We start from the raw sequence: 19,056 nt of genomic DNA, 5'->3' as shown, positions 1-19,056 counted from the left end.
TCCGTGTCCTCTTTGCTTCGTGATTTTTCTGTGCGTGAGAAAATGGTAAAATGAGCGTGTGAAAATTGTCAGTCGCGCGAGTCTCATGGTGAATGCGTGAGTGTTGGCAGCTCTGAAACTGCTATAGTAAATGGAGGATTCTTCAACCCGGTCACACTAAATGCATCTCTATAGCACGCATTGTGTTTATCGTGCAATTTATACGCCAAAATGAGTTTTTACATGCATATGATACGCATGGGTAGGGTAGGGTTAGTAGTGGTGTAGGGTACGTGATTTTTAGTTAGTAAATGGAGGATTCTTAGTTAGTAAATGGAGGATTCATAGTAAATGGAGGTTCTCTTACGAGAGGTTCTCTCGTATTGCGTAAGTTGCTTACGCTTCGGGTAAAGTCATCTTTTCTCGAGATATGAAGCCAAAAAATTATCCTTAATTTTGTATTTATTGTCAACGCGTTGCAGCAGCTAGCAGACCTACACTGTTAGAAAAATCTGTAGAAATTACAGTATTACTGGCAGCTACTTGCCAGTAACTTACTGTAGATTTAAATTGATGTTATTTACTGGCAACAATTTGTTCAAAATTAAATGAACATTGAACATTAACAAGTCTTTATCTTTACAGAATAAAACTAAAATAACATCCTCATGCAAAGCATTCTGGGAACCAAAATCTGAAGGAAAAAAACAGAAAAAGGATGATGAAGATTTCTGGTTCCCAGAATGCTTTGCATTAGATTGTTATTTTATAATTTTATTCTTTAAAGACAAAGACTTGTTAATGTTTAATGTTCATTTAACTTTGAACAAACTGTTGCCAGTAAATAACATAAATTTAAATCTACAGTAAGTTACTGGCAAACAGCTGCAAAACTACAGCAAATTTTTTACAGTGTAGAGCAAGCTATCTAGCGCGCTCATAGACTGCCCTGCGGCAACTGCAGCAGTCTACCCCTGAGCCCTGCGTGACGTCACGTGTTGAAGATTTTATTATTTAGAAAATAAGTAATTTAACTGTTTTTTTGTACACTATTATTTCCTTGTCTGTGGGTGACTTTGGCTGACTTTGGAATCTGAGAGCACAAGGTGTTGTTACAGCAGAAAATTCTATTTCAGTAATGTCACATGGTACAAAACTATTTCTCAAAATACCTATAGAATGTATTACCATGTTTGGGACAAGGAGAGGGTATATACGTTTACTGGGCAATATTTCTGGAGGGTCTTTTCTGCAGAGGGACACTCGGCTTTGTTTGTTAATAAAGTCTAATTTTTTCTGATGTCAAATATCTTTGAAGTCATTCCCCTGAAAAGAATTTAACCACAACAAATGGCGACCCCGGCAGGACGTGGCTTAGGAGCTGAAGGAGCCACGAAGGGATCGCTGGTGACTCACACAGACAACAGTGGCCGCTGTACTTTGAGGTGAGCAGTTTTTGCTTTTGAATAAGGTGTGTGTGTAAGTCACCAGTGGCCCGGATGTGGTAAGACAAGCTTCTCCAAATTTAAAGAACTTAAAAAGTGAAAAGGAGTGTTTGATATCAGAAAAAATTGCATGTATTGTTTTTGTATGTCAAGTAGTTGGTAAAAGCGCGGGGGGGCTCCCAAAAGTGTTTGTCAGTGCTTGTTTAATCCTGAGTGGATTCTATAACTACTGGTGATGCTGATTTAGCGCTAAGAGTTTTGACGTACGTACGTAAGGTTCTGTGTTTGTTCATCAAGTGGGCCTTGAAGGATGATGAGCAAAAAGCATGCACACAGGGGATTTATACTGATAAGGATATCAGTGGTTTATCTGTGCTTACTTTGAGAAGTATAGCATGTGCACAGATGGTTAGCTCACGGATACCGCTTTGTTAAACAAAGTTTTAACGAAGGACTGCTATGGGTGAAGCTGGAAAATAGAGGTTTTAAAAGTCTATAGGTTTAGGTAGCGGTTACCGCCTTGAATGCATGTGCAAGGGTCTGCTCAGGCTATCTAAATCCTAGGAATAGGATAGTTAAAAGTGTCATTGTACTAAGTGTCAGGGTATTGTATATTATCTATTTAGTTGTGATGTTCTACCCAGCCCACTAGGGGGTACTCAATGAGCACGGAAGGCTTGAGTGACAGGCGAGCGAATGAGCGGGGGTTCCTCATGTAAACAATGCATGTATGCATGTAAAAGCAGTGTGTTCGACAGCTCGTGTTCTTTGTTCAATAAATTGACAGAGACGATTAATGCCTCCTTGTAGATACATTTAAGACATGGTGTCAGAAGTATAAATACAAGAGAAGAGCAAGATGTCGAAATTTAATCCACCAGAAAGTTTTAACTTTGATCGTCCAACGGAGTGGCCAACGTGGCGGCAGAGGTTTGCGCGCTACAGGACAGCTACAAAACTGAGCAAAGAAGATAAAGAGGTACAGATAAGCACTTTAATATACGCCATGGGCATTGAAGCTGAGAACATTTTCAAATCATTCAACTTCGCAGCAGAGGAAAGTGCTGAGGATTATGAAACGGTGCTTGGAAAATTTGATGAGTATTTTTTGCCTAAAAAGAACGTGATACACGAACGGGCATGTTTTCATCAGAGAGTGCAGAGGCCCGGGGAAAAGGCGGAGTGCTACATTAGAGCCCTCTACGAACTCAGTGAGAATTGTGAATTCGGTGCAAGTCGAAATGAACATATAAGAGACAGACTTGTAGTCGGAATTCGGGATAAAGAGCTTTCTAGGAGGATGCAGCTAATGACAGCACTTACACTGGAAACTGCGGTGCAGATGACGAGGCAGGCCGAGGATGTCGCGCAGCAGATCAGCCAGCAGGAGGGTCAGTCAACGAGCAGCGTGCAAGAGGTAGCCTCCAGGCGTTCATTAAAGGCGGGAGATCGGCCATGGACGAGAGAGAAATACAAAAGAGCTGGTGAGAAAAGAAGAGATGATACAGAAAATGTGTGTGGCAGGTGTGGTAAGACAGGACACAAAGACATCAGAAAATGCCCAGCAGCAGATACTGAATGCAGAAAATGCAAAAGAAAAGGACACTGGGCGAAAATGTGCAAATCAAAAACTGTGAGACAAGTGACGGCGAAAGAAGTGAGTGAAGAGAGCTTTTACCTGGGCGCGGTGAGTAATAAAAATGAGTCAGATGAAGCTAAATGGACTGTGTTGCTTAAGATAGGTGATACTCCAGTTAGTTTTAAGATCGATACGGGAGCGGATGTTACCGTAATGAACACAGTGACTTATGAAAAGCTTCGCTCAAAAGCTCTGCTCCTTCATTCAAACATAGCACTAGACAGCCCAGGCGGATCACTAAATTGCATCGGACAGTTCACTGAAAAAGTGGAGTATAAAGGCAGAAAGTATGCCATTACCGTGTATGTGGTTGCGGGAGGAACTGTCAGTAACCTTCTAAGCCGACAGACAGCTGCTGAGATGGGGCTAGTCAAAAGAATAGAGCAGATAGCCGCAGTCTTTGAAGGAAGCGGTACAATGAAAACAGAGCCGGTAAAAATACACCTGAAAGACGGCGCAGAGCCATACGCAGTACATACTGCGCGGAGGGTACCATTACCACTGCTTCCTAAAGTTACAGCAGAATTACTGAGAATGGAGGAACAAGGGGTTGTGGAAAAAGTCACACAGCCTACAGATTGGTGTGCACCCATGGTACCGGTCATGAAGCCCAATGGCGCCGTCAGAATTTGTGTGGGATTAAATAAACTGAATGACAACATAAAAAGAGAGAGGTACATGCTTCCCACAACAGACGAAATTCTGGCTAAATTAGCAGGAGCAAGCGTCTTCACATCATTAGACGCAGCGTCAGGATTTTGGCAGATTCCGTTATGTAATGAGAGCAGCTTGCTGACAACGTTCATTACTCCGGTGGGACGCTATTGCTTTAAGAGGCTCCCATTTGGAATCAGCATAGCTCCAGAAATCTTCCAAAGAAAAATGAACGAGCTCCTAGTGGACATGGAAGGAGTTGCTGTATATATGGATGATGTGATTGTGTACGGGAAGGACCGGGCAGAGCATGACAAACACTTGGGAAAAGTGCTGAAAAGGATGGAAAGTGTGGGCCTCAAATTGAATAAAGACAAGTGTGTATTCAGAAAAGCAGAGTTGAGCTTCCTGGGTCATGTCGTGGATGCACAGGGTGTCAGGGCAGATCCTGAAAAGGTACGTGCAATAAGTGACTTGCAAGAGCCAGAAAATGTAAACGAGTTGAGGAGGGCGTTAGGCCTCATAAACTACATGGGTAAATACATCCCAGACCTGGCATCGAAGGGAGGTCCTTTGTATGAGCTTCTCAAAAAGGGACGTGCATGGACTTGGGATCAAGCGCAGAAAAGTGCATTCAAAACACTTAAAAGCTCACTCACAAAAGCTCCAGTCCTGGCACACTATGATCTGGGAAAGGAAACAGTGGTGTCAGCGGATGCTAGCAGTTACGGTATAGGCGGGGTGTTACTGCAAAAGCATGACGATAGCTGGAAACCGGTCGCGTACTGTTCTAGAAGACTAACTGATTCTGAAACGAGATACGCCCAGATTGAGAAGGAGTGCCTTGCAGGCGTATGGGCGTGTGAAAGGTTCCAGAAATACTTAGTCGGCATGGACACATTTAAATTGATCACTGATCACAAGCCGTTAGTACCACTGATCAATAGTAAAGACTTGGACACTGTGCCAGTGAGATGTCAGAGACTTTTGATGAGACTTATGCGGTTTAACGCAAAAGCGGAGTATGCGCCTGGCAAAAGCCTGGTGGTGGCAGACGCTCTGTCGCGAAGCCCATTGAACACTACAGAAGACTTTATGACAGCAGAGGTGAGTTGTCACGTGAATGCTATCATCAGATGTCTGCCGGTGTCACAGCGCAAGTTGACGGAAATAAAATCGGAGACACAAAAGGATGAGCAGCTACAAACTGTAGAGAGATTTGTAAAGTCAGGATGGCCAGAATATGCTAAAAGTGTTCCTAATAGCGTACAGAGTTTTTACAAATGGAAAGACTCTTTGTCAGTGAGTGAGGGACTGGTTGTGCTGGGGAATCGTATAGTAATTCCTAAAGTGATGAGACACGAGATGCTTAGCAGAATTCATGACGGACACCAAGGGTTGTCAAAATGCAGGGCACGCGCTCAAGAAACTGTGTGGTGGCCCGGAATTTCTGAGGATCTTAGGCGAAAGATAGAGACATGTAAGTTTTGCACAGAGAATAAACGTACGCAGCGCAAAGAACCTCTCCAGTCAACTCCACTGCCGGAACGGCCATGGCAGCGAATAGCCACAGACTTATGTATGCATAAATCAAAACAATATCTGGTTGTATCTGACTACTATTCGCGCTACTTGGAAATTCTTCTGCTTCAAGTCACAACATCTGAACATGTTATTCAGAAACTTAAAGCTTTATTTGCGAGATTCGGCATACCAGAGCAGATTGTTAGCGACAATGGACCGCAGTTCTCCAGTGAAGCCTGGAGAAGCTTTTGTGGTATGTACGATATTCATCACATCACATCGAGTCCGCATAATCCACAAGGTAACGGACACGCAGAACGCGCCGTTCAGACGGCGAAGCGCATTCTGAAACAGGATGACCCGTTGATAGCACTCATGTGTTTCCGAGCCACACCCACCTCCTCTACAGGGGTCAGCCCAGCGGAATTGCTTATGGGACGAAAAATCCGTACGACTCTACCCACCTTAACGAAAAACCTGAGACCAAAGTGGCCAAATAAATCAAGTGTGAGAGAGAAAGACAAAGCAGCAAAAGAAAAGCAAGCATACTACTTTAACAGACGACATGGTGCGAAGGACTTACCTGTTCTCAGAGCAGGGGATTCAGTCTTGTTAAAGCTGGATGAGGAAACCAAATGGAAAGGACCAGCTACAGTGCTGGCGGAGAGCACTACTCCGAGGTCATATGAAGTTTGCAACGGAAAAGGGGGAGAGACACGGAGAAATCGCAGGCATCTTCAGTTGTTGCCTGACGGAGTTCCCAAAACTAATTTAAAGACAGAGGAGAGTTATGAACAGTCACCACAGAAAGGTCGACTTCATAGAGACTCTGATTTATCTGCAGAGACAATTGCAAAGAAACATAATATCACTAGATCAGGCCGAGTGAGTAAGCCTGCTGAGCGTTTGGACTTATGAAAAGAGAGTGATAATACACAGTCGTTAATCAATGTCTTTATTGTGTTATGAACAGGCTTGGTTATTCCTGAACATAATAATTAATATTCTGATGTTTGATGGGGAGAATTATCAAACTGACATGTGATATATCAAAGATAGAGTAATGTTGTGTTAAAGAAAATATGTTCTGGTAAGTAGTTAAATAGTCATCTTTGTTAAGTAAGGTTACTGAAACATGATGTTATAATCATAAGGTAAACAGAATTGTAACCTGAAGTATTTGACTAAAAGGGGGAGGTGTCAGGGTATTGTATATTATCTATTTAGTTGTGATGTTCTACCCAGCCCACTAGGGGGTACTCAATGAGCACGGAAGGCTTGAGTGACAGGCGAGCGAATGAGCGGGGGTTCCTCATGTAAACAATGCATGTATGCATGTAAAAGCAGTGTGTTCGACAGCTCGTGTTCTTTGTTCAATAAATTGACAGAGACGATTAATGCCTCCTTGTAGATACATTTAAGACACTAAGGAGTGAATATTTTAATGTATTGTTCAGACCTGACAGAGAAGGGAAAAAAAAGTGTGTTAGATCATGTTGGTGTGCCTGTAGGATCCTGTGACTGTGCCTGTGGTTGAAAATAAGTGACCTCTGACCCTGGTTGCTTGAAGGGACGGAGAATGTGTGACTGACCTGTGAATGAAGGGACTGAAATGGTGTGTATTAGAAAAAGAAAAAAAGAAAAGTAAGGGAAAACAATTGTTTCAAGATATTAGCTTAGCAGAATATTGTAGCATAAAATAAGTTAAAATAATAAGATATATATTTAATCAATAAATGTAATGATAAATATTAATAGATGAATATAGATATGATTGCACGTGCTTAATATATTATATATTATATCTGAAGACGTCTAAAATTTGTATCTCGTTATCCCTGAAGACGGAGTGGAAAAAGTATTCCATTGCAGATTAATAAGTTTGTGTTAAGAGAAAAATAACTGGTGCAGTGCTGAAGGTTAGCGAGATTGAGTGACCAAGTTTCAAAAGTCAAAAATACTTTACAGAAGTTGATGAGAGTAAAAAATAAGAAGAATTCCTTGATGATTGTTGAGAAACATACTAGATTATTGTGAACACTGCATGCAAATATAGAAGAAAGATTGAAGTCTGATTTTATGATAGGGAAAATTATTTAATTGAATTATTCTCAGATCAACAGAGTTATATTATTGCTGACATAGAAAAACAGAACTAGCTTGCTTTTTCCTGCAATGAAGAACTGCTTATTAATAGAATGAGGGAAATGCTATGGTCAACCAGTGAGATTTTTATATAAAAGAAATAGTGAAAAGATGCAGGTTAAAAAAGTGGCATGTAGATAAAGAGCTAATAGCTTATATGTAAAAGTTCAATTTGATTCATGCAGATCTCTGAGTATTCAAATTGCAGATTGCTTCTGTGTCCTGTGGAAGCAACAAGAGGACAAAGGGCAAAGACATGAATGCAGAGACACTGACGCAGAGAAGAAGAGAATGGGTGAGGGGTTCTCAGCTCCCCTCCTGAAGTTCAAAAAGACTCAGAAAGACTGAATTAAGACTGGAAAAGGTGAATCTTTCACTTGAGACTTTTCCTGAAAACAAAGAAAAATCCTGAGATGCAAAACTGGAAAAGGATTGATCAAAATCCCAAACTGAGAAGAGACAGAGAAGCAGCAGAGCATATTCTCAACTCTGCAATGACCATTGAGTGGCAGCAAGGCTGAAAAACATGTCAACGAACACTGATCTAAAAACAGAAGAACAGACACTTACGGCACCACAGGTGTGACAAACCTTATGAACACTCTAGAGACTGCGTCAAATTTAGTTCATTATTATATTAGCATTATTCATTCTGATTATTCACTGGTCTCATAGCAATTCTTTATATTCTCTGCTAAACTAACCCTCTCTGCTTTTTCAATAGGTCCAGCTCTATAAGAAAAGAAAATACAGAGAAGTGGGTGTTCAACTCACAAAATAGTTAAAACTGAGGCTGGATTTGGTATAGTGAGGGCTATTAAATTAGACAACTATAGGGCTAAAAGCATGATAGAATTATTCTCTGGCAAAGAAAAAGACACAAAATGTCAAAGAATTATTATTTTTGCTTGCAAAACAAAGATACTGGTCACTCCATCTTGTTTTAATAATTGTTTTATAGAGATAGATTGGAGAAGGATAAATAACTCCAAAAGTCCAAAAATATTAAATAAACAATGATGTCAAAACTGGGATAATGAGATGGAAATGTTATTGGCCATGGATCCAAGATTAGGTAGAGATCTCCAATGTTCTTCTTAAAGAAGCTCATGTGCAAAAACCAAAAGAATATGAAAAAGTAGACCAAACAAATTACAAAATGCATTTGAGAAATTACAATTGGCTGTCTTAATCTCAACTGCACCATACTAAGGCCTATTATTCTGAAATATTTAATCTATTAGAGTTTGGGAAAAAACAAGAAAAAAGGGTTTATAACAACAGTAGTAAACTAAGCATTAAGATAACTGACACTTCTGAATAGTGTTGCGTAGCTGTGCTGTGATGTTGTCTGTCAGACCTTTGGAATTCCACAGCTAAATTTGTAAGTTCCGCATTTAGAGCACAACCTGCGGAAGAAGAATGTGTGATGGCCGATGAGTGACTGATTATGAATGAATGGGTGTACACCAAGGCAAATCCATTATTTTGCCTACAGCTGTATCTAAATTTCATATGTGGGCCCACAGGGCATATTCTGCCCAATAATGACCATGGATGGATTTGGTTAATTTCCTGGTCGAAACTGTAGTGACAATAGAATAAGAAAATGGGAAAAAATTGTAAAAGAAAACAAAACAGTACTACATTTTGCGCAGCGCCTAACACATCTGACTTTCCTTTCAGAATATCATGATGGAGCATAACACATTTGAATTTCTTTTCAGCATATCATGATGGAGCTGACTCTTTGTCAAAAGAATGAAATATTGTCTTGTAACTTCTGTCTTTTAGTAAAGTGGGTTGAGTGTTGTCCAATATGCCTGATAACTAGTATGCTGATAGTGGGACTCAAAACAATGAGAAAACTGAGCTGAATTGAATAATTGTAAAAAGTAATATAGGGGTTAAGCCCTGCTGCTAAAAAGCAGAAAACCCCCAAAAGAGGCCAGAACACCACTCAGCCCACATGATCATTTTACAGGTGACACCAAGAAGGACAATGGAGCAGATGAGCAGATGATTTAAAATGTTGTTGTCGCTAACAAAACTAACAGAAATAATAAAGGTTTCATTCACAGATGAGAACAGTTCAATTCCAGGAAGGTTTCTGGGACGATTCAAACAAAAAGAACCAGTGACAGAGCCTTGTCATCTCAGAAGAAGCTTGAACATTGATCAGCAAAGTGACATTTGATACCATGGCTCTCAACTTAAAATACACCAAACGACTCCAGGAAACCCCCACAACAGCAAGTGAGGTTTCAAGGACATGCTGGCAATGACCTTCCCTTGCCAATGAGAGAAAAGGAAAAAGCCAATTACAACAACTCACAATGATCAACATGAATGGAAAAAGAAGAACTTTAAATGAAAAGTTGCAGAATAAGGATGCAAGGAGTTGTGCAAAGAAGAGAGAATCAACAGAGATGAGTACAAGTTCAAACAATAGTCAACATCAACCAAACTGTCTTTAAATGTAATGTTAAAGCCATTGAATATACTAGTAGCAACTTAATAATAACCCCAGAAAGAAAAATATTGAATTAAAGAATATATCAAAAACAATGTAAATGATAATGAAAAATCAGAAAACAAATGAAAATAATGAATGATAAGCGACTAATTCAAGTAACTGTCATAGCACAGTGAGAATTAAGACAAGTCATGAAGGAAAATACAAATAGACCTAAATAACATTTTAAAATAAATCATAATGGGTACTAGTGTCAATAAAGGGGTATAAGTAATTAATTTAAGACTACAGTTGAAAATTAAAGAAAAGATTAACACTGGCTATTAACAAATATTTGATTTCATTTATGATTTGAATTATGATTTGATTCAATATGCTATTGACTGATTTATGGTGCTAATGGAACGACCACCACAATTGTAAGTTGTTCAAACTCAATAACAAACAGGCCCTATGAACAATTTAGGTGGTACCAGAGGGGGTTAAGAATGACAGGTTATTGCACAAAAACATACTTTTGAATATTCTCAAACCAGATGCACAGGTATTAACCTGCGCAAGGGGGGAGTAAAGAGACATTAAGAGAATTAGGAAAATTAAATTAAAAGAATAAGGAAGGACAATAATTAAAAGGCTAAATTAAGAATAAGGAAAAAGAATAAGGAAAATTAAATAAAAGGCATTTTTTGCAATTTTTGACTGTATACAAGAGAAATTTGCGACAAAAATAAAGGTAGGAAAGGAACAGTGACAAAAATAGGCCATATATCAGTACCAGAAGGACTAATAAAACACTTGGTAATGGATTATATGAACAAGATAGAGATGGGTAAAGGCAATGAAATCAGCAGAGGAGGGTCAGGAGAAGTAATTAAATATTAGAGAAGTATTCCTTAGATTTGAATTTCTATCAGAAATAAGTTTAGATAATGGGTCAGCAGTTATTCCAGAAAAATTGAAGAGTAAAATTATTTGTATGCAAAAACTTAAATTACAGAAAAGGAAGTTTTAACAATAATTAAGTTATAATGCCTTATGTTTGAAATGGTTGAGAAGAAAACGTATAGATTTATTTAGTTATACAGAAAAAGAAATGACCATACAATGAATATGTAAGACAGTGCAAAAAGTTATTTTCGAGAGTATTTTTTCTAATTGTCTAATGAGTTTATTGAATGACTTTTATGAAGTAAATGTAACATTGCTCTTGAAGCTTTCTTAGTTTGAGTGATTACATGTGACATAATTAAGTTTATTCATGATAGTTCATTTAGAAATTAGTAGAAAGGAAGAAAAGGTATTCAGTTAAGGTATGCTTGAACTGAGGAGCTATAATGAGAAAAAGCTGCAACACGTGAGGTATTTATTGTTTAAATTTGGTAATAAAGTAGACAGAATTTGAAATGTAAAACGTTATAACGAAGCATATTGCGATTTAATGGATAGAAGATGCACTACAATGTTATGTTTGTTCATCAACTAAAAATGACTGACTAAAAGATTGATTCTTTAAAAATAAAAAGCGAATAAATAAGAGAGAAAGTTATGTTTACCCACTTCTATATTAAATAAAAATTCATAAGGATTATGCGAAATAAACATGCAAAATAAATCAATTATTCTACTATAATTAGCAGAGATTTTTGTAATGATTTGACTTTATTATAATGAAAACAATTACATGAAAAAGTAGAATGACTTATGTTTGGAGATTAATTACGATTGAGTCAAAAATTTAAGGCAAAATTGATTTAAAGAATTAGAAATGTTTTTTGGAGTTGCAATATTGAAAGAGGGTTATTATTCTGTTGTGTACTTCCCATATTAAAAAGATAATGAAAACTAATTTGAGGGGGCAACTAAATCATATATTATTAAGACTGGGCTTATAACCAAATTGAGATTTACAATCATTGGACATTGATTGAAGTACCTTGAATAAGGATGAAGAAGAAAATGAATAAGCCAGATCCTGGGTGTCTGGGTCGAAGAGGATATCTACATCACAAGAAAACTTTTAATTGTATAAGGGATTTTTGTGTTTGACATATTCTACATAACTGTGACAATAAGACAATGCTGAACCAATTTCATCCACACACTTGTAACAATGTTTGATGTTTGATTAGGGAGGATTCGAGTCTTTTACTTTCTCCATTGAAAAAGAAAAAACAACTGAAAGAAAGAAAATGTATGGAGAAAGATGTTTGGCTCGATTGCTCCTCCGGAGTGTGGTGGCATAATTTCAGTCATTGAAAATAAGAATGAGTGACTTAATTTAGTCACTAAGGTAGTATAACGGAGGGGACTGGATTTTGAAACTACACTCTGGAAAATGATAGTGAATGTGGGGCTTAAATAAGCCCCAGAGGAGGGAATGTTGAAGATTTTATTATTTAGAAAATAAGTAATTTAACTGTTTTTTTGTACACTATTATTTCCTTGTCTGTGGGTGACTTTGGCTGACTTTGGAATCTGAGAGCACAAGGTGTTGTTACAGCAGAAAATTCTATTTCAGTAATGTCACATGGTACAAAACTATTTCTCAAAATACCTATAGAATGTATTACCATGTTTGGGACAAGGAGAGGGTATATACGTTTACTGGGCAATATTTCTGGAGGGTCTTTTCTGCAGAGGGACACTCGGCTTTGTTTGTTAATAAAGTCTAATTTTTTCTGATGTCAAATATCTTTGAAGTCATTCCCCTGAAAAGAATTTAACCACAACACACGCCCAATGAGGGCTTCGCGTCCTCACGCGTCACAGCCCGCCAGAATGGGGGTGGCTTAGTGTATAAAAGGATGGGCTCGGGGGCTGCTTACCTGGTTTTCATCTCTTCAGTGAAGCTCTCCGCATCACTGGATCTCCAAGAGAAGCCGCCGCCGTCGAAACAAGCGACAGAGCAAGCCTAAAGGACAGCGCCTGAAGAAGCCAGACGATTCTCGCCGCCTTCAGCCATCCGTGCCTGCTACGCTATCCGGCGTCATATCCTTTTCTGCTGTGTGTGTTCGCCGCGGCGACGCACACTCTCTTCTTCTAAAAGAGAAATTTCCTACGAGGCGTTGTTTCAAATGCCTCGCACCAACTGCGCCTCGTCAGAGGCCCTCTCTGCATTTCCTGCTTTCTCTCCGTTAGTTTGAGCCGCGCAAACTGCGCCGTTCACATGTCAGAAGCGGACGGTCACGGGGTTAGCTTTCTTTACGTTACAAGAAAGCTACCCCGCACTCGCGCCCCGTTCGCGTGCGTCACTCACCGGTGAAAGGAGGAAAGAGAGTGTTTTAGTCCCGCCGAGGCCGGACCAACCTCCATTTCTCACACATTTCTCAGTCCCCTCTTAAAGGGATACTCCACTTTTTTTGGAAATAGGCACATTTTACAACTCCCCCAGAGTTAAACAGTTGAGTTTTACCGTTTTCGAATCCATTCAGCTGATCTCATAGCCTAGCATAGATCATTGAATCGGACAAGACCATTAGCATCTCTCTCAAAAAAATGACCAAAGAGTTTTGATATTTTTCCTATTTAAAACTTGACTCTTTTGTAGTTACATCGTGTACTAAGACCGACGGAAAATGTAAAGTTGCGATTTTCTAGGCTGATATGGCTAGGAACTATACTCTCATTCCTGCATAATAATCAAGAAACGTTGCTGCCGTACCATGAGTCCAGCAGGCGTAATGATATGACACAGCGCCTGAAAATAGTCCCCAGCTCGGTAACTTCCAACGTGACCGGGACTAAGTTTGTCTAACCTATTAGACCTATTTTCAGGCACTGTGAGATTTTCAGAGACCTCTGGCGGCAGATAAAAATTATGCTGTTCGCTTCTCCAAGCTCGCGGCCAGCTTTCTTACATACAGAAAGCGAACCAGCCTCTCACACCCTCCAGCTCACATGATGGTGCTCGAGTATGTATGAGCGTCTGAACATATGAGCCCACGACGGCCCTGCGCCCCCACGTGGCTCACTTTTTACAGATAGACTTTTTCTCTTGTGTTTATCCACAGTCTCAAAAATTTCCACAGCTCAAGCTGGAAGTCACATAAATGTAGCGCGCGTGCCTGCTGTCATGCACGCACCCCTGCACATAAGCACTGTCCCCACAGTCACACATAGTCCTCCTAGCAGCTTCAAGGAGGAGAAGAAGGTCGAGTCCCGCCGCGGCTGGACCGCCTTCAAAGCATTTCGCTCTGCTAGTCCTCTTAAAAAGGTGACTGCAGATGTGTTTTTTGCAGCCAACAAGCGCGTTGTACAACCTGCTCGCCTGCACCCAAACACTGTTTTTACGGCAACCCAGAGAAATCTCATATGAGTACAATTCTGGTTATCCGGCTCACGCCGATGGTGTCTTAAGTGTAGAAAATGTGCCCGCTTCCCAGTGTTCACCCCTACACACAGGCACGGTTCCCCCTGCGTCATTCACTCATGCAGAGCCCACTCTCATAGAGCTGGCATTTGCCACTCAAGTGTTAAATGTAGGAAATGTGCCCACAAAACAGTGCCCACACCTACTCACTGCCCGCTCTGCTACACTTTTATCCCAGGGGACAAGACCTATAAAGCCGGCACACATCGGCTATGTTGTAAGTCTTGTGTCCGCCCGCGAGCGCCCACGCTTACTGATAAACACAACACGCCCCGTGCTACTCGCGTGTTCCAGGCTTTTTCCCCATGAAATGTTCCCCGCTCAAGGTGACCGGGACATTACATGTTAACCGGCCAGCCGCCGCTTTCAGCGCGCTGCTGTGTTCAAGCATACTTCAGGTTCACGAGCCCACGCCGTGTGGCGACCGGAACCGAGAGGCCATTCTACTCCTAGCTATGCATGCTATTCCAGGAGTGTCAGAATAGGTGCTGAATACAGTGAAGCAGGGATATTCACGGCAATTTGCTCACCGTCCTCCGCATGGACCGGGACAGAAGTGAATCAAGAAGTAGCACACCTAATTTGTGCAGAAATAGCAAAGCTGCTATGCAAAAGGGCCATAGAACCAGTACCGCCTTACCTGAGCGAGTCAGGCTTTTACAGCCGTTATTTCCTCGTGCCTAAGAAGAATGGAACTCTCAGACCTACAGTATCTTAGATCTGAGATATTTGAACAAAGCTCTCATGAGGCAACCGTTCAAAATGCTCACGACCAAACAAATCCTTGCACAAATTCACCCGAGGGACTGGTTTATTTCTCTCGATCTGAAAGACGCATACTTTCAGATTCAGATAATACCCCATCACAGGCCATTCTTGAGATTCATCTTCGATGGTCAGGTATATCAATAAACCGTCCTCTCATTCGGCCCGTCTTTAGCACCCCGTACATTTACGAAGTGCATGGATGCGGCTCTCACTCCCCTAAGAAATCAGGGTATGCGAATACTGAACTATTTGGACGATTGGTTGATTCTGGCACAGTCAGAGATAGAACTAATATCTCACAGAACGATGTTTCACAGCCATGTTCGACACCTGGCCGTGTCTTTCCAGAAAGGCAGCGTTGTTCCCCTGAAAACATTTCAGAGGATGCTAGGCTGTATGGCTTCAGCTGCAGCAGTGCTTCAATGCTGGCTGTACGCTCAAGTGCCTCTTCCGGCGGTCTGCGTATCAGAGTGACTCAGAGCTGCGTTTCAGCTCTGGAGCCCTGGATAGCGGCCGAATGGTACCAGCTGGGAGTGACAATGGGAGCTGTCTCGTACTGGAAGGTTATCTCGACAGACGCCTCCAACCTAGGTTGGGGCGCCCTCTTCGAGGGCAGGCCGGTCTTTGGCCAGTGGTCAGACCGGGAGAAACGGCTTCACATAAACTGTCTGGAGATGATAGCGGTCGAGAATGGACTGAAGCACTTCCTCCCACACTTGCGGGGCCACCACGTACTGATCAGCACACACACCATGTCAGTGGTAGCCTACGTGAACCGCCAGGGCAGTGTCAGATCCAGAAATCTCAGTGCTCTGGCAGAACGCCTCCTCATTTGGGCTCAGCGCTCTCTGCGCTCGCTCATGGCTGCGCATGTGCCTGGCCACCTGAAGATCGGCCCAGACAGACTGTCCAGGGACAACGTTCCCCCAGGAGAATGGTCCCTGCATCCTCAGACAGTCCAGCTGCTGTGGCGCTTTTTTGGCAAAGCGAAAATCGATCTATTTGCGTCGAAAGACAATGCTAATTGCCCAAGGTTCTTTTCGAAGAGCGAGGACGCGCTGGCCCAAGCTTGGCCCAGCTGCCCACTTTACGCTTTCCCTCCGATCTCGCTGTTACCACAGGTAATCAGGAGAATCAGGGAAGCGCGCCACTCGGTGCTCCTCATAGCCCCGCGATGGGAGAACCAAATTTGGTTCCCAGAGCTGATGCGGCTGTCAGACTTAGCCCCATGGCCGATTCCGGTGAGAAGGGATCTCCTCTCTCAAGCCGGCAGCTCGATTTGGCATCCTCATCCAGAGCGCTGGTCTCTGCATGTATGGATAATCAACGGATACCTGTTGCCTTGCCAGAAGGGGTTGTGAACACGATCACGCAGCCTAGAGCTCCCTCTACGAGAAGGTTCTACGCGTCTAAATGGTCTGTGTTTACTAAATGGTGCTCCGACAAAAATCTAGATCCACAAACTTGTGGGGTCTCGTGGGTGCTTTGCTTCCTTCAAGAGCTGCTGGATATGGGCAGATCCCCCTGTGTATGTTGCGGCTATTGCAGCGTTCGCAGAGTCGATGCGCGGCTAGTCAATAGGAAGGAACAAGCTCATCATCCGCTTCCTTAGAGGACCCAGGAGGATGAATCCCCCGCGGCCCCCGTCGGTTCCTATTTGGGATCTTTCTTTGTTCCTGGAGGCCCTGAAAGCACATCCCTTTGAACCTTTAAAGACCGTGGATCTGAAATACCTTTTGCTCAAAACCGTTTTTCTGATAGCCCTGTCATCAGTCAAACTTGTGGGTGACTTACACGTGTTATCTATTTATGCCGCGTGTCTCGAGTTCAGACCTAATGACTCTAAAGTCATTCTCAAACCGAGACATGGTTATGTCCCCAAGGTGATTGGCACTCCCTTCAGAGTGCAGGTCATTTCTTTATCGGCTTTACCGGCATCCGGTAGCGAGGTCGATGGTAACCTCCTCTGCCCTGTCAGGGCGTTGAGGGTTTACGTCACGCGCTCCGCCGCCTTCAGGCGCTTGGACCTGCAGTGCCCTCTGGGCGTCAGGGCTCATTCCACTAGAGGCATGGCCTCATCGTGGGCTTGGTCCAGAGGGATTTCTATTCATGACATTTGTATGGCGGCAGGCTGGGCCTCCCCCTCTACATTTGTTAGGTTTTATAACCTGGAAGTTCCTGCCTTGCAGGCTAGGCTTTTGTCAGTCTAAGTCGTGTGTATGTTCTGCCCAGATTGTTCGTGTGCAGGCTACTCTCACTTGATTTAGCTCTCCTGGTTGAGCTGCACTATAAGGGTTGACATTATTTAAGTACGGACCGGCTGCGCCCCTCTGTATCCCCTACTGTGTGCTTATGTACATGTGCTGGCCGCCTTATTACCACTTATCTGTGTCCCCCGGGCGTTCCCCTGGGACTTATGTGGTGGATGCTTGGTGCGCACGGCGTTGACAAGGGGTTCCCGTAGCATAAGCAACTTACGCAATACGAGAGAACCTCTCGTAAGAGAACGTACTCGGTTACCTAACGTAACCTCGGTTTTCTCTAGAAGAGGGAACGAGTATTGCGTAACCTGCCTTGCTTGTGCCTCGAGCTGATCTCGCTTCAGTCGATGAAAACCAGGTAAGCAGCCCCCGAGCCCGTCCTTTTATACGCTAGGCCACCCCCATTCTGGCGGGCTGTGATGCGTGAGGGCGCGAAGCACAGGGCAGCCAATGAGCGCGCTAGATAGCTCGATCTAGGTCTGCTAGCTGCTGCAACACGTTGACAATAAATACAAAATTAAGGATAATTTTTTGGCTTCATATCTCGAGAAAAGATGACTTTACCCGAAGCGTAAGCAACTTACGCAATACTCGTTCCTTCTTCTAGAGAGAACCGAGGTTACATTAGGTAACAGAGTACGATTCTTAGTTAGTAAATGTGCATATATTTAAACGCAGTTGTGCACGTGTTTCTTTTAAAATGTGTTTCTTTCCCAGGAAATAGCCACTTACCTATTTAATGCACAATTTTCCTTACAAATTACATTATCAGCATAACAATTTGAGAAAATTTAGCTGTGTAAAATGTAATGGATGATGCCCCCATTCTAGAACAGAAGTTATGAAGTTATTCTAGAAGTTATGTATTGATACTAACATTTTATTGGATTTGCTTGTGTGTATATGTGTATGTATTGTTGGATGATATTTGTTAAACTCAAACGTGATGTGTCGGTTAGTCTTGGCCAGGACGCTCTTGTAAAAGAGATTCTTAATCTCAGTGTGTTTCTTTCCTGGTAAAATAAAGGTTATAATAATAATAATCAAAACTTACTTAGTTTGAATTATTGTTGTGCTAAGTGACATGGTCAGCATGTGTCAGAGTCAGTGTGTCTAGCAGGAATATGATGTTCTGTCATGGCTCATAGGGTTCAGGACGGTTGCAACAAGTTATAAATTGCATGTTTAATAAAAGTTTGTTGCATTGCAAATTGTTCAATTCTTCCTGTCGGACACTGAAATATGCAGAGATTGAATATCATCTGTAACACCTGATCACTGAATATATGAATGCCTATGTTCTACACATACACTAACAAAACTCAATAACTGTTATTTGATCAATATGACTAAATAAATAAATAATAGGCTACAATAATATTATTGTATAAATAAATAATACTATAATATTATAGTAGGCCTAAAACAATAAATATTTTCAGAATTGTATGCTCATTGAGACAAAAAGCTAAAGTTAATTAGTGAAATTTAAGGTAATTTTAACATGTTGTAACCGTCCCTGGGTCAGACTCAGTTACAACATCTGGCTTCTTCCATTCAGATAAATACTGTGAACGGTATGTCATATGTAATCATCTTTATATGGTATGGGTAATTAGCAGACAGATGCAAGTATTGTCTCCTTCAGTGGAGGCTCTCTAATACAATCCCATATTAGAAGAAGGTGTGTGTGTGTGTGTGTGTGTGTGTGTGTGTGTGTGTGTGTGTGTGTGTGTGTGTGTGTGTGTGTGTGTGTGTGTGTGTGTGTGTGTGTGTGTGTGTGTGTGTGTGTGTGT

General features: G+C 41.7%; 1 protein-coding gene across 1 annotated transcript; it reads left to right on the top strand.

Annotated features, from left to right (window-relative positions):
• The first annotated feature begins 1,382 nt into the window (after nt 1-1,382).
• On the top strand, nt 1,383-17,888 carry LOC308705232 (uncharacterized protein). The gene is made up of 2 exons (XM_081390127.1): nt 1,383-1,424; nt 9,468-17,888. The coding sequence occupies exon 2, from the start codon at nt 14,921-14,923 to the stop codon at nt 16,358-16,360; it is 1,440 nt and encodes a 479-aa protein (XP_081246253.1). The 5' UTR covers nt 1,383-1,424; nt 9,468-14,920; the 3' UTR covers nt 16,361-17,888.
• Nucleotides 17,889-19,056: the final 1,168 nt, after the last annotated feature.

Source organism: Scardinius erythrophthalmus (assembly GCF_964197995.2).
Source record: "Scardinius erythrophthalmus genome assembly, chromosome: 17".
Lineage (NCBI taxonomy): Eukaryota > Metazoa > Chordata > Actinopteri > Cypriniformes > Leuciscidae > Scardinius > Scardinius erythrophthalmus.
Note: the sequence above shows the minus strand (reverse complement) of the source record. Positions and strands in the feature narration are given on the sequence as shown.